The sequence below is a fragment of the Gobius niger genome (genome assembly GCF_951799975.1).
Source record: "Gobius niger genome assembly, chromosome: 24".
Classification (NCBI taxonomy): Eukaryota; Metazoa; Chordata; class Actinopteri; order Gobiiformes; family Gobiidae; genus Gobius; species Gobius niger.
In genome coordinates, this window is record NC_136875.1 from 15,558,737 (window position 1) to 15,586,447 (window position 27,711).

Consider the following 27,711-nt stretch of genomic DNA (forward strand, 5'->3'; position numbering starts at 1 on the left):
TCCATCAAAAAAGTGACAAAATTCCATCAAAAAAATAACAAAAATCCAGCAGAAAAAGACAAAAATCCATCAAAAAAGTGACAAAAATCCAGCCAAAAAAAGACAAAAATCCAGCAAAAAAATGACAAAAATCCAGCAAAAAAAGACAAAAATCCAGCAAAAAAAGACAAAAATCCATCAAAAAAGACAAAAATCCATTTAAAAAAAAGACAAAAATCCATCAGAAAAGTGACAAAATTCCATCAAAAAAATGACAAAAATCCAGCAGAAAAAGACAAAAATCCATCAAAAAAATGACAAAAATCCATCAAAAAAATGACAAAAATCCAGCAAAAAAGTGACAAAAATCCAGCAAAAAAATGACAAAAATCCATAAAAAAAAATGACAAAAATCCAGCAAAAAAGTGACAAAAATCCAGCAAAAAAATGACAAAAATCCAGCAAAAAAGTGACAAAAATCCAGCAAAAAAGTGACAAAAATCCATCAAAAAAATGACAAAAATCCAGCAAAAAAATGACAAAAATCCAGCAAAAAAATGACAAAAATCCAGCAAAAAAATGACAAAAATCCAGCAAAAAAAGACAAAAATCCAGCAAAAAAATGTCAAAAATCCAGCAAAAAAAATGACAAAAATCCAGCAAAAAAATTACAAAAATCCAGCAAAAAAGTGACATCAGAATACAGCATCCAAACATTCATAAACCAGATTCAGAAAGTTTTGCGACTGAAATGATCATAAATGTTAGTTACATTTTGCAGAAGGAGGTCCCTGATGGTCGGGTGATTTGAAGAAGCTTCCTCTAGGTTGGGGGAGTCGAGTTCCAATTAATTTTAAAACTCCAAATGGTCCACCTGCCCCAGTGGCCTCCTCCATCTTACAGAGTCAGAGAGAGCTTCATGCCAACCTTTCAGCTCATGTGTGTTGATCTATCGTGGTCGGTTTACACTTTCCTCACACTGAACACTTCCTTAGACGCTTTGTTTTGACCGCTGCCCTTCTTCTCCTTCTCCTTCTCTCTGTGTCCAGCTCTGAACGAACCCACCATCGACTACGGCTTCCAGAGGCTACAGAAGGTCATCCCCCGCCATCCAGGAGACCCCGAGAGGTTACCCAAGGTCAGTCTGTCACCTGTCCTCACCCAAGTACGGTCCTTTAAGGTCAGCTCACACTGCACGACTTCGGTCACACAGAGTCGGGTCGTGTAGTGTGGGCGGCAGAAAGACGCGACTAGACTCCAGTCGTAGGAAATCCAACATGTTTGATTTTTAAGCCCGATTTTGGACGCACGGGAGAAACGTGGGTGATTTTCCCGACACAAATGTGAATGACAGAGAGATATAAAGACAGGAAAACACCGCCGCGCCTCCTTTTTTCACTTCTCTGTTAAACCAGCGGCACAAACAACGAAACAGCACAACTTTATATCACCAAAAGTTCACCACAACCACCTTTTCCAGCTACATTTCAACCACGAACAGAGTTTAGCGGCTCTTACTGAGTTTGGAGATGAACTGTTTAGCTTCACCTCGCTGCTAACGGCGGCTAGCCTCCCCGCTTTCTCCGCTCACCTCTCTCCTCCGTCTCCTCCGCTGTCTCCTCCATCCTGAGGTCCGTCTCCTTTTCTTATTAAATCCACTGAAACACGTCCCGCTTCTTCCTGTCGCCGACTTTTACCTCCATGTGACAGAACTATAGCCCAGTTGAAGCTCCGTAGTAGCCGTAAGCTAGCGCTGCGGTGTTGTGACATTGTTGACACCGTTGACCAATCGGGACACACACGTTATCCTCACAAACACAGGCCTGTCTTTGCTGATCTGGGGTCAGTTTTGAAGCCGTAGAGACGACAGACGCGCTGTGTTATAAAACATCAGCTGTTTGTCAGAATCGTGTGTCGCTCTGACGATTCTCAGTCGTTAAGTGTCAACCCCCAGACGTTCTATAATCGCACTGAATCCAGTCGAATAGTAGGGAATAATAGGGACCCCCCATTCTATATACAATCGTTTAAGACTAGAAAAGTCGTGTAGTGTGTGCTGGACTTTACTCTAGACTCCACTCAAACACATTAGGAATCTTTATCACAGATTTACGGAGCTCTGATTGTGTCCCCGTGTAAAGATTTTAAACTACCCCCCATTTCAGGCTACTCCCCGGTAATTTGAAATCAGTTTCAAGTTACCCCCGGGGGTAAGATGAACGCGATTTCAAGCTACCCCCCTGATTTCAGATTACCCCCCTCTCAACTGCTTTCTTCATCCATAAAATACCTCACAGGAACCGCAGTTGGAGCCGTAACCTTAAGGATAGTGGAGTTTACGAACTAAAGCTAACCTTACCTTAGCCCTAACCTTAAGGATAGTGGAGTTTATGAACTAAAGCTAACCTTACCTTAGCCCTAACCTTAAGGATAGTGGAGTTTACGAACTAAAGCTAACCTTACCTTAGCCCTAAACTTAAGGATAGTGGAGTTTACGAGCTAAAGCTAACCTTACCTTAGCCCTAAACTTAAGGATAGTGGAGTTTACGAGCTAAAGCTAACCTTACCTTAGCCCTAACCTTAAGGATAGTGGAGTTTATGAACTAAAGCTAACCTTACCTTAGCCCTAACCTTAAGGATAGTGGAGTTTACGAGCTAAAGCTAACCTTACCTTAGCCCTAACCTTAAGGATAGTGGAGTTTATGAACTAAAGCTAACCTTACCTTAGCCCTAAACTTAAGGATAGTGGAGTTTACGAGCTAAAGCTAACCTTACCTTAGCCCTAAACTTAAGGATAGTGGAGTTTACGAGCTAAAGCTAACCTTACCTTAGCCCTAACCTTAAGGATAGTGGAGTTTATGAACTAAAGCTAACCTTACCTTAGCCCTAACCTTAAGGATAGTGGAGTTTACGAGCTAAAGCTAACCTTACCTTAGCCCTAACCTTAAGGATAGTGGAGTTTACGAGCTAAAGCTAACCTTACCTTAGCCCTAAACTTAAGGATAGTGGAGTTTACGAACTAAAGCTAACCTTACCTTAGCCCTAAACTTAAGGATAGTGGAGTTTACGAGCTAAAGCTAACCTTACCTTAGCCCTAACCTTAAGGATAGTGGAGTTTACGAACTAAAGCTAACCTTACTTTAGCCCTAACCTTAAGGATAGTGGAGTTTATGAACTAAAGCTAACCTTACCTTAGCCCTAACCTTAAGGATAGTGGAGTTTACGAACTAAAGCTAACCTTACCTTAGCCCTAAACTTAAGGATAGTGGAGTTTACGAACTAAAGCTAACCTTACCTTAGCCCTAAACTTAAGGATAGTGGAGTTTACGAGCTAAAGCTAACCTTACCTTAGCCCTAACCTTAAGGATAGTGGAGTTTACGAGCTAAAGCTAACCTTACCTTAGCCCTAACCTTAAGGATAGTGGAGTTTACGAACTAAAGCTAACCTTACTTTAGCCCTAACCTTAAGGATAGTGGAGTTTATGAACTAAAGCTAACCTTACCTTAGCCCTAACCTTAAGGATAGTGGAGTTTACGAACTAAAGCTAACCTTAACATAGCCCTAAAGTTAAGGATAGTGGAGTTTACGAGCTAAAGCTAACATTACCGTAGCCCTAAAGTTAAGGATAGTGGAGTTTACGAGCTAAAGCTAACCTTACCTTAGCCCTAAACTTAAGGATAGTGGAGTTTACGAACTAAAGCTAACCTTACCTTAGCCCTAGCCTTAAGGATAGTGGAGTTTATGAACTAAAGCTAACCTTACCTTAGCCCTAACCTTAAGGATAGTGGAGTTTACGAACTAAAGCTAACCTTACCTTAGCCCTAACCTTAAGGATAGTGGAGTTTACGAACTAAAGCTAACCTTACCTTAGCCCTAACCTTAAGGATTGTGGAGTTTACGAACTAAAGCTAACCTTACCTTAGCCCTAAACTTAAGGATAGTGGAGTTTACGAGCTAAAGCTAACCTTACCTTAGCCCTAACCTTAAGGATAGTGGAGTTTACGAACTAAAGCTAACCTTACCTTAGCCCTAAACTTAAGGATAGTGGAGTTTATGAACTAAAGCTAACCTTACCTTAGCCCTAAACTTAAGGATAGTGGAGTTTATGAACTAAAGCTAACCTTACCTTAGCCCTAAACTTAAGGATAGTGGAGTTTACGAACTAAAGCTAACCTTACCTTAGCCCTAAACTTAAGGATAGTGGAGTTTACGAGCTAAAGCTAACCTTACCTTAGCCCTAACCTTAAGGATAGTGGAGTTTACGAACTAAAGCTAACCTTACTTTAGCCCTAACCTTAAGGATAGTGGAGTTTATGAACTAAAGCTAACCTTACCTTAGCCCTAACCTTAAGGATAGTGGAGTTTACGAACTAAAGCTAACCTTACCTTAGCCCTAAACTTAAGGATAGTGGAGTTTACGAACTAAAGCTAACCTTACCTTAGCCCTAAACTTAAGGATAGTGGAGTTTACGAGCTAAAGCTAACCTTACCTTAGCCCTAACCTTAAGGATAGTGGAGTTTACGAGCTAAAGCTAACCTTACCTTAGCCCTAACCTTAAGGATAGTGGAGTTTACGAACTAAAGCTAACCTTACTTTAGCCCTAACCTTAAGGATAGTGGAGTTTATGAACTAAAGCTAACCTTACCTTAGCCCTAACCTTAAGGATAGTGGAGTTTACGAACTAAAGCTAACCTTAACATAGCCCTAAAGTTAAGGATAGTGGAGTTTACGAGCTAAAGCTAACATTACCGTAGCCCTAAAGTTAAGGATAGTGGAGTTTACGAGCTAAAGCTAACCTTACCTTAGCCCTAAACTTAAGGATAGTGGAGTTTACGAACTAAAGCTAACCTTACCTTAGCCCTAACCTTAAGGATAGTGGAGTTTATGAACTAAAGCTAACCTTACCTTAGCCCTAACCTTAAGGATAGTGGAGTTTACGAACTAAAGCTAACCTTACCTTAGCCCTAACCTTAAGGATAGTGGAGTTTACGAACTAAAGCTAACCTTACCTTAGCCCTAACCTTAAGGATTGTGGAGTTTACGAACTAAAGCTAACCTTACCTTAGCCCTAAACTTAAGGATAGTGGAGTTTACGAGCTAAAGCTAACCTTACCTTAGCCCTAACCTTAAGGATAGTGGAGTTTATGAACTAAAGCTAACCTTACCTTAGCCCTAACCTTAAGGATAGTGGAGTTTATGAACTAAAGCTAACCTTACCTTAGCCCTAACCTTAAGGATAGTGGAGTTTATGAACTAAAGCTAACCTTACCTTAGCCCTAAACTTAAGGATAGTGGAGTTTATGAACTAAAGCTAACCTTACCTTAGCCCTAAACTTAAGGATAGTGGAGTTTATGAACTAAAGCTAACCTTACCTTAGCCCTAAACTTAAGGATAGTGGAGTTTATGAACTAAAGCTAACCTTACCTTAGCCCTAACCTTAAGGATAGTGGAGTTTATGAACTAAAGCTAACCTTACCTTAGCCCTAACCTTAAGGATAGTGGAGTTTACGAACTAAAGCTAACCTTACCTTAGCCCTAAACTTAAGGATAGTGGAGTTTACGAACTAAAGCTAACCTTACCTTAGCCCTAACCTTAAGGATAGTGGAGTTTACGAACTAAAGCTAACCTTACCTTAGCCCTAACCTTAAGGATAGTGGAGTTTACGAACTAAAGCTAACCTTACCTTAGCCCTAAACTTAAGGATAGTGGAGTTTACGAACTAAAGCTAACCTTACCTTAGCCCTAACCTTAAGGATAGTGGAGTTTACGAACTAAAGCTAACCTTACCTTAGCCCTAAACTTAAGGATAGTGGAGTTTACGAACTAAAGCTAACCTTACCTTAGCCCTAAACTTAAGGATAGTGGAGTTTACGAACTAAAGCTAACCTTACTTAGCCCTAAACTTAAGGATAGTGGAGTTTACGAACTAAAGCTAACCTTACCTTAGCCCTAAACTTAAGGATAGTGGAGTTTACGAACTAAAGCTAACCTTACCTTAGCCCTAACCTTAAGGATAGTGGAGTTTACGAACTAAAGCTAACCTTACCTTAGCCCTAAACTTAAGGATAGTGGAGTTTACGAAGTAAAGCTAACCTTACCTTAGCCCTAACCTTAAGGATAGTGGAGTTTACGAAGTAAAGCTAACCTTACCTTAGCCCTAAACTTAAGGATTGTGGAGTTTACGAACTAAAGCTAACCTTACCTTAGCCCTAACCTTAAGGATAGTGGAGTTTACGAACTAAAGCTAACCTTACCTTAGCCCTAAACTTAAGGATAGTGGAGTTTACGAACTAAAGCTAACCTTACCTTAGCCCAAACCTTAAGGATAGTGGAGTTTACGAACTAAAGCTAACCTTACCTTAGCCCTAACCTTAAGGATTGTGGAGTTTACGAACTAAAGCTAACCTTACCTTAGCCCTAACCTTAAGGATAGTGGAGTTTACGAACTAAAGCTAACCTTACCTTAGCCCTAAACTTAAGGATAGTGGAGTTTACGAACTAAAGCTAACCTTACCTTAGCCCTAACCTTAAGGATAGTGGAGTTTACGAACTAAAGCTAACCTTACCTTAGCCCTAAACTTAAGGATAGTGGAGTTTACGAACTAAAGGTAACCTTACCTTAGCCCTAAACTTAAGGATAGTGGAGTTTACGAACTAAAGCTAACCTTACCTTAGCCCTAACCTTAAGGATAGTGGAGTTTACGAGCTAAAGCTAACCTTACCTTAGCCCTAACCTTAAGGATAGTGGAGTTTACGAACTAAAGCTAACCTTACCTTAGCCCTAAACTTAAGGATAGTGGAGTTTACGAGCTAAAGCTAACCTTACCTTAGCCCTAACCTTAAGGATAGTGGAGTTTACGAGCTAAAGCTAACCTTACCTTAGCCCTAACCTTAAGGATAGTGGAGTTTACGAACTAAAGCTAACCTTATCTTAGCCCTAACCTTAAGGATTGTGGAGTTTACGAGCTAAAGCTAACATTACCTTAGCCCTAACCTTAAGGATAGTGGAGTTTACGAACTAAAGCTAACCTTACCTTAGCCCTAAACTTAAGGATAGTGGAGTTTACGAGCTAAAGCTAACCTTACCTTAGCCCTAACCTTAAGGATAGTGGAGTTTACGAACTAAAGCTAACCTTACCTTAGCCCTAACCTTAAGGATAGTGGAGTTTATGAACTAAAGCTAACCTTACCTTAGCCCTAACCTTAAGGATAGTGGAGTTTACGAACTAAAGCTAACCTTACCTTAGCCCTAAACTTAAGGATAGTGGAGTTTACGAACTAAAGCTAACCTTACCTTAGCCCTAAACTTAAGGATAGTGGAGTTTACGAACTAAAGCTAACCTTACCTTAGCCCTAAACTTAAGGATAGTGGAGTTTACGAACTAAAGCTAACCTTACCTTAGCCCTAACCTTAAGGATAGTGGAGTTTACGAACTAAAGCTAACCTTACCTTAGCCCTAACCTTAAGGATAGTGGAGTTTACGAGCTAAAGCTAACCTTACCTTAGCCCTAACCTTAAGGATAGTGGAGTTTACGAGCTAAAGCTAACCTTACCTTAGCCCTAAACTTAAGGATAGGGGAGTTTACGAACTAAAGCTAACATTACCGTAGCCCTAAACTTAAGGATAGTGGAGTTTATGAACTAAAGCTAACCTTACCTTAGCCCTAACCTTAAGGATAGTGGAGTTTACGAACTAAAGCTAACATTACCGTAGCCCTTAACTTAAGGATAGTGGAGTTTATGAGCTAAAGCTAACCTTACCTTAGCCCTAAACTTAAGGATAGTGGAGTTTACGAGCTAAAGCTAACCTTACTTTAGCCCTAACCTTAAGGATAGTGGAGTTTATGAACTAAAGCTAACCTTATCTTAGCCCTAAACTTAAGGATAGTGGAGTTTACAAACTAAAGCTAACCTTACCTTAGCCCTAACCTTAAGGATAGGGGAGTTTACGAACTAAAGCTAACCTTACCTTAGCCCTAAACTTAAGGATAGTGGAGTTTACGAACTAAAGCTAACCTTACCTTAGCCCTAACCTTAAGGATAGGGGAGTTTATGAACTAAAGCTAACCTTACCTTAGCTCTAAACTTAAGGATAGTGGAGTTTACGAACTAAAGCTAACCTTACCTTAGCTCTAAACTTAAGGATAGTGGAGTTTACGAACTAAAGCTAACCTTACCTTAGCCCTAACCTTAAGGATAGTGGAGTTTACGAACTAAAGCTAACCTTACCTTAGCCCTAACCTTAAGGATAGTGGAGTTTACGAACTAAAGCTAACCTTACCTTAGCCCTAAACTTAAGGATAGTGGAGTTTATGAGCTAAAGCTAACCTTACCTTAGCCCTAAACTTAAGGATAGTGGAGTTTACGAGCTAAAGCTAACCTTACCTTAGCCCTAAACTTAAGGATAGTGGAGTTTATGAACTAAAGCTAACATTACCTAGTCTGAAATCAATTTCAAAGTACCGGGGGGTAAGGTGAATGGGGGGGTAGTATGAAATCGCTACACCCGCCCCCTGCAGCGTCTCGCCTTAAACACATTTGTTGACTTTGTGGCAGCGTTTGGACATGAAAACACTTGACATGAGCCTTATTGTCGGGAGGGAAGGAGGAAAAAGTGACTGGAAAAACGGGTGATGTGAATAAAAGCGGGCGGAGCTAAAGTGGCCTCCGACACGCGACGACGAATCAATTTGTCGAACACGCGGCGGCCGCTAACCCGGGTCGCCGCTTCCCTTTGAATAAATCCATATTAACCAGGGGGCGGCGCGGGACGGCGAGTGAGCCGTGAGCCGGCGCTTCAGCGGAGGAGACAGCCCCATAAACGGCAGAATAAACGCCGGGATAAACGCCGGCGCGCGGGCCACGTCTGCGGGTAATGCGGTTCGGCAAATCAAGATGAATGAGAGGTTTGTGAGGAGGACGAGGGGGGGGCTGGCGTCTTCATCAGAGGCGGGGGACGGCATACTGATGGGCTCACAAACACTCAGAGTCAGGAATCACTGCAGTTATTCAGGGGATTCAGGTAATCAGGTTTAAAGCTCTGACCTGGAACTCAAATTAAACCTTATGTTTCCCTCCTTAACCTCCTAACCTTAAACTAGAGCTGCTCGGTTAAGGCGGGGGTTTAGAGGTTAACCCCTTAACTCCCGCCTGAACCGAGCGCGTTTTCTCCAGTTTGGCTTTAGCCCAATCCAAAAGCTTCTGGAAAAAAGGTGTGAAACAAAACTGAGACGAAAACAATGATGGAAATGTGACCAAAAAGTGAGAAAACCTTGATGAAAAAGTGGCAAAAATGTCACAAGAAATTGACAAAAAATTTACAAAAAAACGACAAAAAAATGACAAAAATGTGACAATAAAATGACGAAAAAGTTACAAAAATGTGATAAAAATTTGACAAAAAATGACAAAAAAAACGACAAAAAAATGACAAAAAATGACAAAAAAATGACAAAAAAATGACAAAAAAAGACAAAAAAATGACAAAAAAATGACAAAAAAATGACAAAAAATGACAAAAAATTGACAAAAAATTGACAAAAAATTACAAAAAAAACAACAAAAAAATGACAAAAAAATGACAAAAAATTGACAAAAAATGACAAAAAAATGACAAAAAAACGACAAAAAAATGACAAAAAATTGATAAAAATTTGACAAAAAATTGACAAAAAATGACGAAAATGTGACAAAATAAATAACAAATATGTGATAATAATTTGACAAAAAAAATCACAAAAAAATCTAAACAAAAATTACCAAAAAAGGACAAAAATGTGACCAAAAAAATGACAATAAAATGACCAAAAAGTTAAAAAAAATGAAGAAAGAAAATACCCAAAAGTTCCAAAAATGAGGTGAAAACACCCCCAAAGAAAATGATGGGAAAAAAATGTGATGACGTGAGGAAAAAGATCCATTTAGATGAGTTTTGTAGATCTTAGCTTTCAAATGAGGCGCTACACTGGCCTACAGGATTTGGGTAAAGCTGAACTGGTGAAAATGCCCTCGGTTCAGGCGGGAGTTAAGAGGTTAAACAAACTCAAAATTATCATAATATAATGATAAATAATTATGATATAATTAAGATTTTCTAGTTTTACTTCCTTTTTGGACACTGACAGGAAGTGACATCGACCTCTAACTCAAATAGATTTTTTTTTTTCCATCATTCTTTTGTTCGGTGTTCAACTCATTTTTGTAACTTTTTTTGGTCCATTTTTTATCAAATTTCTGTCATTTTTTTGTCACATTTTTTGTTATTTTTGTCACATTTTTGTCATTTTTTTGGTCAATTTTTGGTCAATTTTTTATCAAATTTCTGTCATTTTTTTGTCACATTTTTTGTCACTTTTTGGTAATTTTTTTGTCAAATTTCTTTCTTTTTTTTTTACATTTTTTTGTTATTTTTTGTCACATTTTTGTCAATTTTTTTGTCCATTTTTTGTGACATTTTTGTGACATTTTTGCCACTTTTTCAGCCATTTTTCGTCACTTTTTTGCCAATGTAAGCCAAACTGGAGAAAATGCGCTCGGTTCAGGCGGGAGTTAAGGGGTTAAAGAGTTTGTACCCGGTCACCTCGGGGATCATGGTGACCACCTCCAACGATGGCACAGCTGATACTTGTGTTTAGTCACGTATCGGGCCTTTAAATCCACGAATCCGTCTCCAGTTCCTCAAACTCCAGGATCAACATTAACCAGATGAACCTGCGTCTTTATGCATCTGTCAGCTGTTGGTCCGTCTGCAGGATTGACAGGTGTATGACAGGTGTATGACAGGTGCGTGTCAGGTGCGTGACAGGTGCTGCAGGTGTAAATTGGTTCGTCAGGTGAAGCGCTTTAATTAAAAACACTCTTATCGCACGTCTGCGCTTGAAACGAGGCGAGCGGGAGCGTCTGTAAGAGCGGCCGAGTCAGCGCCATCGCACAGATGTTCAAGAGCTCCGATAACAGATGGAGGAACACGCCACAAACACGCCACGGCCGTTTCTCAATCTGTGGACTTGTGTGGACTTCTGTGCTCGTGGACTCGTGAAACGTCATCACGCGCGGCCCAAGTCCTGTTCCAATTCAAAGTTCGCTTCTCAGCAAGTTCGCTGTAAATCCCCGGATGAGAACTTGCTCCGCCCGTTTTACCCAGGATGCATCAGAGGAGACTTGTGCGTCTCCGCCAGCTATATTTCCCACAATCCGTTTCGTTTTGAGCATGCGCTTCACCGCGAGCCCCCCCGCCTCCTCAGCACCGAGCCTCCAGCTGAACTACAGCTGATCGCGCGCATGTAAATAAAGGCGGAGATGTTCCCGCTTTAAGAGTCTTTTATCCTCAGAGACGTGTCTCCTGCTCAAGATGGTTTTCTGAGCAGAAATGTGGAAACAACTTTGAACATGCTTCATTTTCTCACAACATCAGCAACAGTTTCATTTAAAGTCTTAACGTCATGAACAGGTCATTGAGGACAAATGCATTTTACTTTTACATTGTTTTATATAGGGGGCGCTGCAGACACATCTTTATATGGGAACTTCAAAAACAGTTACATATTTTAAAGTCTAAATTGTTTGTTTGTTTTTTCAGAATAATTTGCAAACCCCCCAAACAAGTTCATATTTGACCTATTTGTTTTATTATTGTTTGTTTGCACATCAGATTTTTTAATGACTTTCCACATAGCGCCTTATTTATAGGCTATAATTGTAAAAAAAATAATAATGTGAAATTGTCTAAAATGTAAACATTTATGTTTTATTATTGCAAAAGTGTATAATTTATGTCTTTAAAAACATATTTCCATTTCGACTGCAGTGTCACCCTTTTAATTTCATATGAGGTGATTTAATGTTATAAAAGCTCACAGCCCTGTGTTCAGGAGCTACTTCCTGTGATGTCATCGAGTTCACTCGTTCCAAACGCTGAAAAGGCCGAGTCCACACCATTGTCCACACTCGTGAACTCCTCAAGTCCGTTCTCCGAGTCTGAACCCGCAAGTCCGTACCCCGGAGTTCACGAGTACTGAGTACGCATACTGGGGATTGAGAAACGGCCGCCACGAACAGGCCTTTAAACACGCAACACGCTTAGCTTCCCCTCTGGAACTACCACTCCCCTTGGTTCCTCATCTCACTGGGACTTCCCTTCATGCTTCACCTCTTCACCCCCACCTTAACCAACATGGAACATTTACTACATTTCTTTTTGTAGCTTTTCTGTTGCTCTTCTGTCTCTTCCCGTCCTGAATCTCAAACTATCTGCTCCACAAGGGACACGACCTCTTTGCTTGTGTCCGTTTCCAGTGAGAAGCTGAAACGATAAAGTAAATGAATGCGGGTCTAGAGCTTGAATGAAAACATGAGCGGGTTTGTCGCGGGGAGGAAGCCCTGACGCAGCTGAATGAGGAGGATTCTGATGAAATCCTGCTGTGATTGTGTGCAGCTGTAATTCCCCGAGGAGGGCAGCAGAGGTCCTCGCAGGCTGCTCCTCTGGGACTCACGCTCTCTCTCCTCGTCACTCCACCCTCCCTCTCCCTCCTCCTCTCCCACATCTGCACCTGCCTCTCTCCTCCCTCTCTCTGACACTGATATTATTCCGTCTGTCAAACTGATTTATTCGCCGTTGCTCCGTATTTTGTCTTTTTTTCCGCCAGCGATTCCTCACCATTTCAAATATTCACTGACTTTGTTCTTTATTTATTAAAGGTGCAGATGCAGGTCTTTTCTGTAGTTTATTCACAAAGCAGCAGCTGTTCTTTACCTCCTCACGTTTATTAGATTCCAGATGTTTTTATTATATTTAAAGAAAGACGCTGCAGCGGAAAAGGGAGAAACTACATATTTATTTGGGTTCAAAGCTCAGTGAATCAGTCGGAAAGTAGATTCTAATTTCACAAATCAATCAGCAGTATTACAACTTATTATACATCTGGGAGTGGATTTGTTTCCAGATGAAGGTTTAGGTTTTCTCCAGTTCAGCTTTACCCTAATCTAAAAGCCCTTTGAGAGATTTTTCCTCTCATTGTTACTGTGTTGTTGTCCCTTTTTTACTAATTTTTGGTCACTTTGTTGTTGCTTTTTTATGCTTTTTTTGTTGTTTTTTTGTCATGTATTAGATTTTTTCAACACTTTTTAGCCTTTTTTTTTTTTTTTTTGCCGCTTCTTTCATAATTTTTTGACTCACATATTTGTGACGTATTTGACTATTTTTCATGCTTATTTTTTTTACATTTTGATTCTTTTTTAACTCCTTTTGACCTGTTTTTGGCACTTGTTTGATGCTTTTTTTGATGCTTTTTTTGTATGTATTTGACTTTTTTTCACACATTTTCTTCACCCTTTTTGCCACTTTTCTGATGCTTTTTTTTTACCCTTTTTGCTGCTTTTCTGATGCTTTTTCTTTACCCTTTTTGCCGCTTTTCTGATGCTTTTTTTTACCCTTTTTGCTGCTTTTCTGATGCTTTTTTTTTACCCTTTTTGCCGCTTTTCTGATGCTTTTTTTAACCCTTTTTGCTGCTTTTCTGATGCTTTTTTTTACCCTTTTTGCCGCTTTTCTGATGCTTTTTTTAACCCTTTTTGCTGCTTTTCTGATGCTTTTTTTTTACCCTTTTTGCTGCTTTTCTGATACTTTTTTTACCCTTTTTGCCGCTTTTCTGATGCTTTTTTTTTACCCTTTTTGCCGCTTTTCTGATGCTTTTTCTTCACCCTTTTTGCTGCTTTTCTGATGCTTTTTCTTTACCCTTTTTGCTGCTTTTCTGATGCTTTTTCTTTACCCTTTTTGCTGCTTTTCTGATGCTTTTTCTTTACCCTTTTTGCCGCTTTTCTGATGCTTTTTTTTACCCTTTTTGCTGCTTTTCTGATGCTTTTTTTTTACCCTTTTTGCCGCTTTTCTGATGCTTTTTCTTTACCCTTTTTGCCGCTTTTCTGATGCTTTTTCTTTACCCTTTTTGCCGCTTTTCTGATGCTTTTTCTTTACCATTTTTGCCGCTTTTCTGATGCTTTTTTTTTAACCCTTTTTGCCGCTTTTCTGATGCTTTTTCTTTACCCTTTTTGCCGCTTTTCTGATGCTTTTTTTTACCCTTTTTGCTGCTTTTCTGATGCTTTTTCTTTACCATTTTTGCCGCTTTTCTGATGCTTTTTTTTAACCCTTTTTGCCGCTTTTCTGATGCTTTTTCTTAACCCTTTTTGCTGCTTTTCTGATGCTTTTTTTTTTACCCTTTTTGCTGCTTTTCTGATGCTTTTTCTTAACCCTTTTTGCTGCTTTTCTGATGCTTTTTTCTTTACCATTTTTGCCGCTTTTCTGATGCTTTTTTTTACCCTTTTTGCTGCTTTTCTGATGCTTTTTTTTTTACCCTTTTTGCTGCTTTTCTGATGCTTTTTTTAACCCTTTTTGCTGCTTTTCTGATGCTTTTTTTTAACCCTTTTTGCCGCTTTTCTAATGCCTTTTTTTTACCCTTTTTTCCGCTTTTCTGATGCTTTTTCTTCACCCTTTTTGCTGCTTTTCTGATGCTTTTTCTTTACCCTTTTTTCCGCTTTTCTGATGCTTTTTCTTTACCCTTTTTGCCGCTTTTCTGATGCTTTTTCTTTACCCTTTTTGCCGCTTTTCTGATGCTTTTTTTTTACCCTTTTTGCCGCTTTTCTAATGCCTTTTTTTTACCCTTTTTTCCGCTTTTCTGATGCTTTTTCTTCACCCTTTTTGCTGCTTTTCTGATGCTTTTTCTTCACCCTTTTTTCCGCTTTTCTGATGCTTTTTCTTTACCCTTTTTGCTGCTTTTCTGATGCTTTTTTTTTACCCTTTTTGCCGCTTTTCTGATGCTTTTTCTTTACCCTTTTTGCCGCTTTTCTGATGCTTTTTCTTTACCCTTTTTGCCGCTTTTCTGATGCTTTTTCTTTACCCTTTTTGCCGCTTTTCTGATGCTTTTTCTTCACCCTTTTTGCCGCTTTTCTGATGTTTTTTTTACCCTTTTTGCCGCTTTTCTGATGCTTTTTTTTTAACCCTTTTTGCCGCTTTTCTGATGCTTTATTTTAACCCTTTTTGCCGCTTTTCTGATGCTTTTTCTTCACCCTTTTTGCTGCTTTTCTGATGCTTTTTTTTACCCTTTTTGCCGCTTTTCTGATGCTTTTTTTTTACCCTTTTTTCCGCTTTTCTGATGCTTTTTTTTTACCCTTTTTGCCGCTTTTCTGATGCTTTTTCTTTACCCTTTTTGCCGCTTTTCTGATGCTTTTTCTTTACCCTTTTTGCCGCTTTTCTGATGCATTTTCTTTACCCTTTTTGCCGCTTTTCTGATGCATTTTCTTCACCCTTTTTGCCACTTTTCTGATGCTTTTTTTAATCCTTTTTGCCGCTTTTCTAATGCTTTTTTTTTACCTTTTTGCCGCTTTTCTGATGCTTTTTCTTCACCCTTTTTGCCGCTTTTCTGATGCTTTTTTTTTACCTTTTTGCCGCTTTTCTGATGCTTTTTCTTTACCCTTTTTGCCGCTTTTCTGATGCTTTTTCTTTACCCTTTTTGCCGCTTTTCTGATGCATTTTCTTTACCCTTTTTGCCGCTTTTCTGATGCATTTTCTTCACCCTTTTTGCCACTTTTCTGATGCTTTTTTTAATCCTTTTTGCCGCTTTTCTAATGCTTTTTTTTTACCTTTTTGCCGCTTTTCTGATGCTTTTTCTTTACCCTTTTTGCCGCTTTTCTGATGCTTTTTTTTTACCCTTTTTGCTGCTTTTCTGATGCTTTTTTTTACCCTTTTTGCTGCTTTTCTGATGCTTTTTCTTAACCCTTTTTGCTGCTTTTCTGATGCTTTTTTCTTTACCATTTTTGCCGCTTTTCTGATGCTTTTTTTTACCCTTTTTGCTGCTTTTCTGATGCTTTTTTTTTTACCCTTTTTGCTGCTTTTCTGATGCTTTTTTTAACCCTTTTTGCTGCTTTTCTGATGCTTTTTTTTAACCCTTTTTGCCGCTTTTCTAATGCCTTTTTTTTACCCTTTTTTCCGCTTTTCTGATGCTTTTTCTTCACCCTTTTTGCTGCTTTTCTGATGCTTTTTCTTTACCCTTTTTTCCGCTTTTCTGATGCTTTTTCTTTACCCTTTTTGCCGCTTTTCTGATGCTTTTTCTTTACCCTTTTTGCCGCTTTTCTGATGCTTTTTTTTTACCCTTTTTGCCGCTTTTCTAATGCCTTTTTTTTACCCTTTTTTCCGCTTTTCTGATGCTTTTTCTTCACCCTTTTTGCTGCTTTTCTGATGCTTTTTCTTCACCCTTTTTTCCGCTTTTCTGATGCTTTTTCTTTACCCTTTTTGCTGCTTTTCTGATGCTTTTTTTTTACCCTTTTTGCCGCTTTTCTGATGCTTTTTCTTTACCCTTTTTGCCGCTTTTCTGATGCTTTTTCTTTACCCTTTTTGCCGCTTTTCTGATGCTTTTTCTTTACCCTTTTTGCCGCTTTTCTGATGCTTTTTCTTCACCCTTTTTGCCGCTTTTCTGATGTTTTTTTTACCCTTTTTGCCGCTTTTCTGATGCTTTTTTTTTAACCCTTTTTGCCGCTTTTCTGATGCTTTATTTTAACCCTTTTTGCCGCTTTTCTGATGCTTTTTCTTCACCCTTTTTGCTGCTTTTCTGATGCTTTTTTTTACCCTTTTTGCCGCTTTTCTGATGCTTTTTTTTTACCCTTTTTTCCGCTTTTCTGATGCTTTTTTTTTACCCTTTTTGCCGCTTTTCTGATGCTTTTTCTTTACCCTTTTTGCCGCTTTTCTGATGCTTTTTCTTTACCCTTTTTGCCGCTTTTCTGATGCATTTTCTTTACCCTTTTTGCCGCTTTTCTGATGCATTTTCTTCACCCTTTTTGCCACTTTTCTGATGCTTTTTTTAATCCTTTTTGCCGCTTTTCTAATGCTTTTTTTTTACCTTTTTGCCGCTTTTCTGATGCTTTTTCTTCACCCTTTTTGCCGCTTTTCTGATGCTTTTTTTTTACCTTTTTGCCGCTTTTCTGATGCTTTTTCTTTACCCTTTTTGCCGCTTTTCTGATGCTTTTTCTTTACCCTTTTTGCCGCTTTTCTGATGCATTTTCTTTACCCTTTTTGCCGCTTTTCTGATGCATTTTCTTCACCCTTTTTGCCACTTTTCTGATGCTTTTTTTAATCCTTTTTGCCGCTTTTCTAATGCTTTTTTTTTACCTTTTTGCCGCTTTTCTGATGCTTTTTCTTTACCCTTTTTGCCGCTTTTCTGATGCTTTTTTTTTACCCTTTTTGCTGCTTTTCTGATGCTTTTTTTTACCCTTTTTGCTGCTTTTCTGATGCTTTTTTTTACCCTTTTTGCCGCTTTTCTAATGCCCTTTTTTTACCCTTTTTGCTGCTTTTCTGATGCTTTTTCTTCACCCTTTTTGCTGCTTTTCTGATGCTTTTTCTTCACCCTTTTTTCCGCTTTTCTGATGCTTTTTTGCCCCCTTTTTTAACCCTCTTTGCCGCTGTATTGTCACATTCCTGTAGCACTTCAGCGGCTTTTTGCTGTCTTTTTTTCAAGACGCTAGCATTAGCTTCATGCTACGTGCTAGCGGCTAGCTTGGAGTGGCCTTTTTTGACCTTCTCTGTGCCAGTGTGTAATAACCCTGTGTGTCCTGCAGGAGGTGCTGCTGAAGCGAGCCGCGGACCTGGTGGAGGCGCTGTACGGGATGCCTCACAACAACCAGGTACCACCTATTGTGCATGTTTTGGGTTCATGCTTTTGTTGTATCTGCAGTAGCTGATGGTGTTTTATTTTGTAGGAGCTGATCCTGAAGCCTGTTGTATCTGCAGTAACTGATGGTGTTTTATTTTGTAGGAGCTGATCCTGAAGCCTGTTGTATCTGTAGTAGCTGATGGTGTTTTATTTTGTAGTAGCTGATGGTGTTTTATTTTGTAGTAGCTGATTGTGTTGTATCTGCAGTAACTGATGGTGTTTTATTTTGTAGGAGCTGATCCTGAAGCCTGTTGTATCTGCAGTAACTGGTGATGTTTTATTTTGTAGGAGCTGATCCTGAAGCCTGTTGTATCTGTAGTAACTGATGGTGTTTTATTTTGTAGGAGCTGATCCTGAAGCCTGTTGTATCTGTAGTAACTGGTGGTGTTTTATTTTGTAGGAGCTGATCCTGAAGCCTGTTGTATCTGTAGTAGCTGATGATGTTTTATTTTGTAGGAGCTGATCCTGAAGCCTGTTGTATCTGTAGTAGCTGATGATGTTTTATTTTGTAGGAGCTGATCCTGAAGCCTGTTGTATCTGCAGTAGCTGATGGTGTTTTATTTTGTAGGAGCTGATCCTGAAGCCTGTTGTATCTGTAGTAGCTGATGATGTTTTATTCTGTAGGAGCTGATCCTGAAGCCTGTTTTATCTGTAGTAACTGATGATGTTTTATTTTGTAGGAGCTGATCCTGAAGCCTGTTGTATCTGTAGTAGCTGATGGTGTTTTATTTTGTAGTAGCTGATGGTGTTTTATTTTGTAGTAGCTGATTGTGTTGTATCTGCAGTAACTGATGGTGTTTTATTTTGTAGGAGCTGATCCTGAAGCCTGTTGTATCTGCAGTAACTGGTGATGTTTTATTTTGTAGGAGCTGATCCTGAAGCCTGTTGTATCTGTAGTAACTGATGGTGTTTTATTTTGTAGGAGCTGATCCTGAAGCCTGTTGTATCTGCAGTAACTGGTGGTGTTTTATTTTGTAGGAGCTGATCCTGAAGCCTGTTGTATCTGTAGTAGCTGATGATGTTTTATTTTGTAGGAGCTGATCCTGAAGCCTGTTGTATCTGCAGTAGCTGATGGTGTTTTATTTTGTAGGAGCTGATCCTGAAGCCTGTTGTATCTGTAGTAGCTGATGATGTTTTATTCTGTAGGAGCTGATCCTGAAGCCTGTTGTATCTGCAGTAACTGATGATGTTTTATTCTGTAGGAGCTGATCCTGAAGCCTGTTGTATCTGTAGTAGCTGATGATGTTTTATTCTGTAGGAGCTGATCCTGAAGCCTGTTGTATCTGTAGTAACTGATGATGTTTTATTCTGTAGGAGCTGATCCTGAAGCCTGTTGTATCTGTAGTAGCTGATGATGTTTTATTCTGTAGGAGCTGATCCTGAAGCCTGTTGTATCTGCAGTAACTGATGATGTTTTATTCTGTAGGAGCTGATCCTGAAGCCTGTTGTATCTGTAGTAGCTGATGGTGTTTTATTCTGTAGTCGCTGATGATGTTTTATTCTGTAGGAGCTGATCCTGAAGCCTGTTGTATCTGCAGTAACTGATGGTGTTTTATTTTGTAGGAGCTGATCCTGAAGCCTGTTGTATCTGTAGTAACTGATGGTGTTTTATTTTGTAGGAGCTGATCCTGAAGCCTGTTGTATCTGTAGTAACTGATGGTGTTTTATTTTGTAGGAGCTGATCCTGAAGCCTGTTGTATCTGTAGTAGCTGATGATGTTTTATTTTGTAGGAGCTGATCCTGAAGCCTGTTGTATCTGCAGTAACTGGTGGTGTTTTATTTTGTAGGAGCTGATCCTGAAGCCTGTTGTATCTGCAGTAACTGGTGGTGTTTTATTTTGTAGGAGCTGATCCTGAAGCCTGTTTTATTTTGTAGGAGCTGATCCTGAAGCCTGTTGTATCTGCAGTAGCTGATGATGTTTTATTTTGTAGGAGCTGATCCTGAAGCCTGTTGTATCTGCAGTAACTGGTGGTGTTTTATTTTGTAGGAGCTGATCCTGAAGCCTGTTTTATTTTGTAGGAGCTGATCCTGAAGCCTGTTGTATCTGTAGTAACTGATGATGTTTTATTTTGTAGGAGCTGATCCTGAAGCCTGTTGTATCTGTAGTAACTGATGGTGTTTTATTTTGTAGGAGCTGATCCTGAAGCCTGTTGTATCTGTAGTAACTGATGATGTTTTATTTTGTAGGAGCTGATCCTGAAGCCTGTTGTATCTGTAGTAGCTGATGATGTTTTATTTTGTAGGAGCTGATCCTGAAGCCTGTTGTATCTGTAGTAGCTGATGATGTTTTATTTTGTAGGAGCTGATCCTGAAGCCTGTTGTATCTGTAGTAGCTGATGATGTTTTATTTTGTAGGAGCTGATCCTGAAGCCTGTTGTATCTGCAGTAGCTGATGGTGTTTTATTTTGTAGGAGCTGATCCTGAAGCCTGTTGTATCTGTAGTAGCTGATGATGTTTTATTCTGTAGGAGCTGATCCTGAAGCCTGTTTTATCTGTAGTAACTGATGATGTTTTATTTTGTAGGAGCTGATCCTGAAGCCTGTTGTATCTGTAGTAGCTGATGGTGTTTTATTTTGTAGTAGCTGATGGTGTTTTATTTTGTAGTAGCTGATTGTGTTGTATCTGCAGTAACTGATGGTGTTTTATTTTGTAGGAGCTGATCCTGAAGCCTGTTGTATCTGCAGTAACTGGTGATGTTTTATTTTGTAGGAGCTGATCCTGAAGCCTGTTGTATCTGTAGTAACTGATGGTGTTTTATTTTGTAGGAGCTGATCCTGAAGCCTGTTGTATCTGCAGTAACTGGTGGTGTTTTATTTTGTAGGAGCTGATCCTGAAGCCTGTTGTATCTGTAGTAGCTGATGATGTTTTATTTTGTAGGAGCTGATCCTGAAGCCTGTTGTATCTGCAGTAGCTGATGGTGTTTTATTTTGTAGGAGCTGATCCTGAAGCCTGTTGTATCTGTAGTAGCTGATGATGTTTTATTCTGTAGGAGCTGATCCTGAAGCCTGTTGTATCTGTAGTAACTGATGATGTTTTATTCTGTAGGAGCTGATCCTGAAGCCTGTTGTATCTGCAGTAACTGATGATGTTTTATTCTGTAGGAGCTGATCCTGAAGCCTGTTGTATCTGTAGTAGCTGATGGTGTTTTATTCTGTAGTCGCTGATGATGTTTTATTCTGTAGGAGCTGATCCTGAAGCCTGTTGTATCTGCAGTAACTGATGGTGTTTTATTTTGTAGGAGCTGATCCTGAAGCCTGTTGTATCTGTAGTAACTGATGGTGTTTTATTTTGTAGGAGCTGATCCTGAAGCCTGTTGTATCTGTAGTAACTGATGGTGTTTTATTTTGTAGGAGCTGATCCTGAAGCCTGTTGTATCTGTAGTAGCTGATGATGTTTTATTTTGTAGGAGCTGATCCTGAAGCCTGTTGTATCTGCAGTAACTGGTGGTGTTTTATTTTGTAGGAGCTGATCCTGAAGCCTGTTGTATCTGCAGTAACTGGTGGTGTTTTATTTTGTAGGAGCTGATCCTGAAGCCTGTTTTATTTTGTAGGAGCTGATCCTGAAGCCTGTTGTATCTGCAGTAGCTGATGATGTTTTATTTTGTAGGAGCTGATCCTGAAGCCTGTTGTATCTGCAGTAACTGGTGGTGTTTTATTTTGTAGGAGCTGATCCTGAAGCCTGTTTTATTTTGTAGGAGCTGATCCTGAAGCCTGTTGTATCTGTAGTAACTGATGATGTTTTATTTTGTAGGAGCTGATCCTGAAGCCTGTTGTATCTGTAGTAACTGATGGTGTTTTATTTTGTAGGAGCTGATCCTGAAGCCTGTTGTATCTGTAGTAACTGATGATGTTTTATTTTGTAGGAGCTGATCCTGAAGCCTGTTGTATCTGCAGTAACTGATGGTGTTTTATTTTGTAGGAGCTGATCCTGAAGCCTGTTGTATCTGCAGTAGCTGGTGGTGTTTTATTTTGTAGGAGCTGATCCTGAAGCCTGTTGTATCTGTAGTAGCTGATGATGTTTTATTTTGTAGGAGCTGATCCTGAAGCCTGTTGTATCTGTAGTAACTGATTGTGTTTTATTTTGTAGGAGCTGATCCTGAAGCCTGTTGTATCTGTAGTAACTGGTGGTGTTTTATTTTGTAGGAGCTGATCCTGAAGCCTGTTGTATCTGTAGTAACTGATGGTGTTTTATTTTGTAGGAGCTGATCCTGAAGCCTGTTGTATCTGTAGTAACTGATGGTGTTTTATTTTGTAGGAGCTGATCCTGAAGCCTGTTGTATCTGCAGTAACTGATGATGTTTTATTTTGTAGGAGCTGATCCTGAAGCCTGTTGTATCTGCAGTAGCTGATGGTGTTTTATTTTGTAGGAGCTGATCCTGAAGCCTGTTGTATCTGTAGTAACTGGTGATGTTTTATTTTGTAGGAGCTGATCCTGAAGCCTGTTGTATCTGCAGTAACTGATGATGTTTTATTTTGTAGGAGCTGATCCTGAAGCCTGTTGTATCTGCAGTAGCTGATGGTGTTTTATTTTGTAGGAGCTGATCCTGAAGCCTGTTGTATCTGCAGTAGCTGATGATGTTTTATTTTGTAGGAGCTGATCCTGAAGCCTGTTGTATCTGTAGTAGCTGATGATGTTTTATTTTGTAGGAGCTGATCCTGAAGCCTGTTGTATCTGCAGTAGCTGATTGTGTTTTATTCTGTAGGAGCTGATCCTGAAGCCTGTTGTATCTGCAGTAGCTGATGATGTTTTATTTTGTAGGAGCTGATCCTGAAGCCTGTTTTATTTTGTAGGAGCTGATCCTGAAGCGCGCCGCTGACCTCACGGAGGCGCTGTACTCCGTCCCCCGCGGCCACAACCAGCTGCCGTCGCTCGGCTCGCAGCCCCACGGCATGATGGGAGTGAACTCCTTCAGCTCGCAGCTCGCCGTCAACATCTCCGAGGCCTCGCAAGAGCAGGGTACGACACTACCCACAATGCACCTCGGCTCACACCCATACCTCCCGACCCCCGGTGTCCATGGAAACGCAACGTGAGATATCATGACACAAATGAAGGTTAGGGCCAGGGAAATGGTTTAACCTCTTAACTCCCGCCTGAACCCAGAGGAGTTTTTTCCTCACGTCATCAGATTTTCTTTTCCAACATTTTTTTGTTGGGTGTTCAACTCATTTTAGTAACTTTTTTGTAATTTTTTATCACATTTTTGTCATTTTTTCGTCCATTTTTAATACATTTTTTGTCACATTTTTGACATTATTTTTTAATCGATTTTTTGTAATTTTTTGTCACTTTTTTATCACATTTTTGTCATTTTTTCGTCAATTTTTAATCATTTTTTGTCACATTTTTGTCAATTTTTCGTCAATTTTTAATCATTTTTTTGTCACATTTTTTACATTTTTTTTATCGTTTTTTTTTAATTTTTTGTCACATTTTTGTCATTTTTTTGTCCATTTTTAATCATTTTTTGTCACATTTTTGTAAATTTTTCGTCAATTTTTAATCATTTTTTTGTCACATTTTTTACATTTTTTTTATCGTTTTTTTTTTTAATTTTTAGTCACATTTTTGTCATTTTTTCGTCCATTTTTAATCAATTGTTTGTCACTTTTTTTGTCACATTTTTGTCATTTTTTTGTCACAAATTGTCACATTTTTGACATTTTTTATCAATTTTTTGTCCATTTTTTGTGACATTTTTGTCACATTTTTGCCACTTTTTCAAAAAAATTTCGTCACTTTTTGTCATTTTTTCGTCAATTTTTGTCACATTTTTGACATTTTTTTTAATCGTTTTTTTTGGAATTTTTTGTCACATTTTTGTCATTTTTTCGTCCATTTTTAATCAATTTTTTGTCACTTTTTTTGTCACATTTTTGTCATTTTTTTGTCACAAATTGTCACATTTTTGACATTTTTTCGTCAATTTTTTTGTCACATTTTTTATCCATTTTTGTGACATTTTTGCCACTTTTTCATACATTTTTCGTCACTTTTTTTGTCAATGTTTTCTCACTTTTTTGTCACATTTCCATCATTGTTTTATTGCCATTTTCACAGCTTTTTTCCAGAAGCTTTTGGACTTGGGGTAAAGCCAAACTGGAGAAAATGTGCTCGGTTCAGGTGGGAGTTAAGGGGTCAACCTTACGGATTAGGATTATTTGTATTTTTAGACAAACCAACTCATAGATCTATACAAACAGACCGTCCCTCCGGAGCAGACGATCTAGCGCTAACCTTTCCCTTTGGCCCCGTGCTGCGTTCACGGCCCCTCCGTCGCCCCCGCGCCCCCCGGTGCCGCGGCGTGTTTACTGGCCCTGGTTCCTCCCGCTGTTCCGCCTCCTCTCCGGCGCTTTATTAAAAGTCTCCCTCATTAAAGCCGTTATTAAAGATCATAATTGCAGCTTTATTACTCGGGTCCCAGAGCCGCGCCCCGACGATTTACCGACGCAATTATCTCCGACGACTCAGACTCCAGACCGAGCTCAGACCGGTTTGATCCAGATCTGTTTCAGCTGCACTTTAACACGTTAGACACGATCTTTGTAACACTCAACACAAGCATAATACGTCTACTCTCATCTAAATCCTCGAACTCCTCTAAATTGGTATCGAGCCCATTTCCTGACAAGAAAAAGGAAAATTAAGAAGAAGATCTTATGAAGAAGAAGAAGATTGACATATCCCTTTCACAGACATAGTCATAAAGCGCTTTACATGAGACAATTCAGATTAAGTGCTGTATTTTATCACAGTAAACAATATTAAATTCATTGGTTCATCTAAATGTTCTTCTAAACCAAATACTTCTTACATCTAGTCAAAACATCTCAATTCTAAAACAAATCTATTTGCACTTAAAATACAAAAGCACACGCTTGAAAAATAACTACACTTGAAAATTTGCTTAAATGTCTAAAATTGCCTACATGTCTTTTTATGACCAAGAAATTAAGTAATATTTTTACCTAATCAAAATTAGGCTTATTTCTGGTCAGAACACATTTCTACATTTAAAAAAGGTTAGTGCTAGATCGTATGCTCCGGAGGGACGGTCTGCTGTGAGTTTGTATAGATGTGAGTTGGTTTGTCTAAAAATACAAATAACCCTAATCCTTAAAGTTAACCCCTTAACTCCCACCTGAACCGAGCACATTTTCTCCAGTTTGGCTTTACCCCAATCCAAAAGCTTCTGGAAAAAAACTGTGAAAATAGCAATAAAACAATGATGGAAATGTGACAAAAAAGTGAGAAAACATTGACAAAAAAGTGACGAAAAATGTATGAAAAAGTGGCAAAAATGTCAAAAAAATGTCACAAAAAATGGATAAAAAATGTGACAAAAAAATGTGACAAAAAAATTGACGAAAAAATGTCAAAAATGTGACAAAAAATTCCAAAAAAAACGATTAAAAAAAATGTCAAAAATGTGACAAAAAAGTGACGAAATTTTTTTGAAAACGTGGCAAAAATGTCACAAAAATGTCACAAAAAATGGACAAAAAATTGATAAAAAATGTAAAAAATGTGACAAAAAAAGTGACAAAAAATTGATTAAAAATGGACGAAAAAATGACAAAAATGTGACAAAAAATTAAAAAAAAAAACGATAAAAAAAATGTAAAAAATGTGACAAAAAATGATTAAAAATTGACGAAAAATTGACAAAAATGTGACAAAAAATGATTAAAAATTGACGAAAAAATGACAAAAATGTGATAAAAAATTACAAAAAAGTTACAAAAATGAGTTGAACACCCAACAAAAAAATGTTGGGAAAAAAATCTGCTGACGTGAGGAAAAAGATCCTCTCGGTTCAGGCGGGAGTTAAGAGGTTAACCGTGTCATGATATCTCACGTTTTCACAGCAGACCGTCCCTCCGGAGCATACGATCTAGCACTAACCTTTAAAAAACATCACCAGTGTTTGCTAATGTTTGCTAGCTACTTAATTTCTTGTAGCAAAAAAAATGTGACATAAAGTTTTAATTACACAGTTGCATTTAGTGTCTAGACAATTTAAATAAATGTGAATTATGAACTCTTACCAGATGAAAATGAATCAAAGAGACGAGCTAATGCTTCACTTGTGGACATGCTTTCTGCCATTTTGTAAGTCAAAGAGATGACTAAGGCAGATGGTGTTTTTGGATTCTAATAAGTGTTGTGATTGGCCAAGGACATAGGCAGAAAGGCAGGATGATGCAGCAGTGAAAGGAGCATAAAGTTAGGCAGATATCTCAATTTGGCCAAAAAATGACTTAGGCAATTATGCTATGTGGCTAACGATATGTACGATTTTGCTAAAGATTGTTCCCACTTTTCTTTCTTTTAACCGTTTTTTGTGATGTTTCTAGTTTCACTTCCTTATTGGACACGGACAGGAAGTGACATAGACAGAGGTAAACCATTTTAAACATGTTACGTCAATGGGAAGTGAGTCAAACTGTTGTGGAGCTTTACCTTTATCTATGTCACTTCCTGTCAGCAGCTTAAACATTCAAATACAAATAACTTTCATTCATTTGTTGCTTCACTGAAATAAAAGGATGATCGACTCAAATCGTAACAGCGCCGCACAGGGAGTGACTTCCTGTTTCGATCCGGCACGCCAAAATAAAATCTTATTCATTAGTTCAACTTTCTGTATAACTATTAATGTGTATTTAATTATATTCTTGTAATAGATCATGGACTCGCCCATATATGGTCATGTTTGAAAACAGTTTAACCCCTTAACTCCCGCCTGAACCGAGCACATTTTCTCCAGTTTGGCTTTACCCCAATCCAAAAGCTTCTGGAAAAAAGGTGTGAAAATAGAGACAGAACTGAGACAAAAACAATGATGGAAATGAGACAAAAAAGTGAGAAAACATTGATGAAAAAGTGACAAAAAATTGATGAAAAAGTGGCAAAAATGTCACAAGAAATTGACAAAAAAATTACGAAAAACTGACAAAAATGTGACAAAAAACTGATAAAAATGTGACAAAAAAATGATAAAAATGTGACAAAAAAATGATAAAAATGTCACAAAAAAATGATAAAAATGTGACAAAAAACTGACAAAAATGTGACAAAAAAATGATAAAAATGTGACAAAAAAATGATAAAAATGTGACAAAAAATGATAAAAATGTGACAAAAAAATTATAAAAATGTCACAAGAAATTGACAAAAAAATTACGAAAAACTGACAAAAATGTGACAAAAAAATGATAAAAATGTCACAAAAAAATTATAAAAATGTCACAAGAAATTGACAAAAAAATTACGAAAAACTGACAAAAATGTGACAAAAAACTGACAAAAATGTGACAAAAAATGATAAAAATGTGACAAAAAAATGATAAAAATGTCACAAAAAAATGATAAAAATGTGACAAAAAAATGATAAAAATGTCACAAAAAACTGACAAAAATGTCACAAAAAAATGATAAAAATGTCACAAAAAAATGATAAAAATGTCACAAAAAAATGATAAAAATGTCACAAAAAACTGACAAAAATGTCACAAAAAAATGATAAAAATGTCACAAAAAAATGATAAAAATGTCACAAAAAAATGATAAAAATGTCACAAAAAACTGACAAAAATGTGACAAAAAACTGACAAAAATGTGACAAAAAAATGATAAAAATGTGACAAAAAAATGATAAAAATGTGACAAAAACTGACAAAAATGTGACAAAAAAATGATAAAAATGTGACAAAAACTGACAAAAATGTGACAAAACAATGATAAAAATGTCACAAAAAAATGATAAAAATGTCACAAAAAAATGATAAAAATGTCACAAAAAAATGATAAAAATGTCACAAAAAAATGATAAAAATGTCACAAAAAATGATAAAAATGTGACAAAAAATGATAAAAATGTGACAAAAAGTGAAAAAAAAAAAATGAAAAAAAAAAATACCAAAAAAATTACAATAATGAGTTGATACCCGCCCCCCCCCCCCAAAAAAAAAAAAAATGGTGGGAAAAAAATGTGATGACGTGAGGAAAAAGATCCATTTAGATGAGTTGAGAGA

General features: G+C 38.1%; 1 protein-coding gene across 3 annotated transcripts in view; it reads left to right on the plus strand.

The window, feature by feature from the left end:
* LOC306982392 (transcription factor COE3) overlaps nucleotides 1–27,711 on the plus strand; it is a gene marked incomplete at its 5' end in the record, with an annotated part of 186,245 nt that overhangs the window by 143,044 nt on the left and 15,490 nt on the right. For all 3 annotated transcript variants that reach the window (XM_079582318.1, XM_079582320.1, XM_079582319.1), the window contains 3 exons: nucleotides 1,029–1,117; nucleotides 17,580–17,645; nucleotides 22,465–22,630. In XM_079582318.1, the coding sequence (XP_079438444.1) occupies nucleotides 1,029–1,117; nucleotides 17,580–17,645; nucleotides 22,465–22,630 (321 nt within the window). The remainder of the gene's footprint in view (nucleotides 1–1,028; nucleotides 1,118–17,579; nucleotides 17,646–22,464; nucleotides 22,631–27,711) is intronic.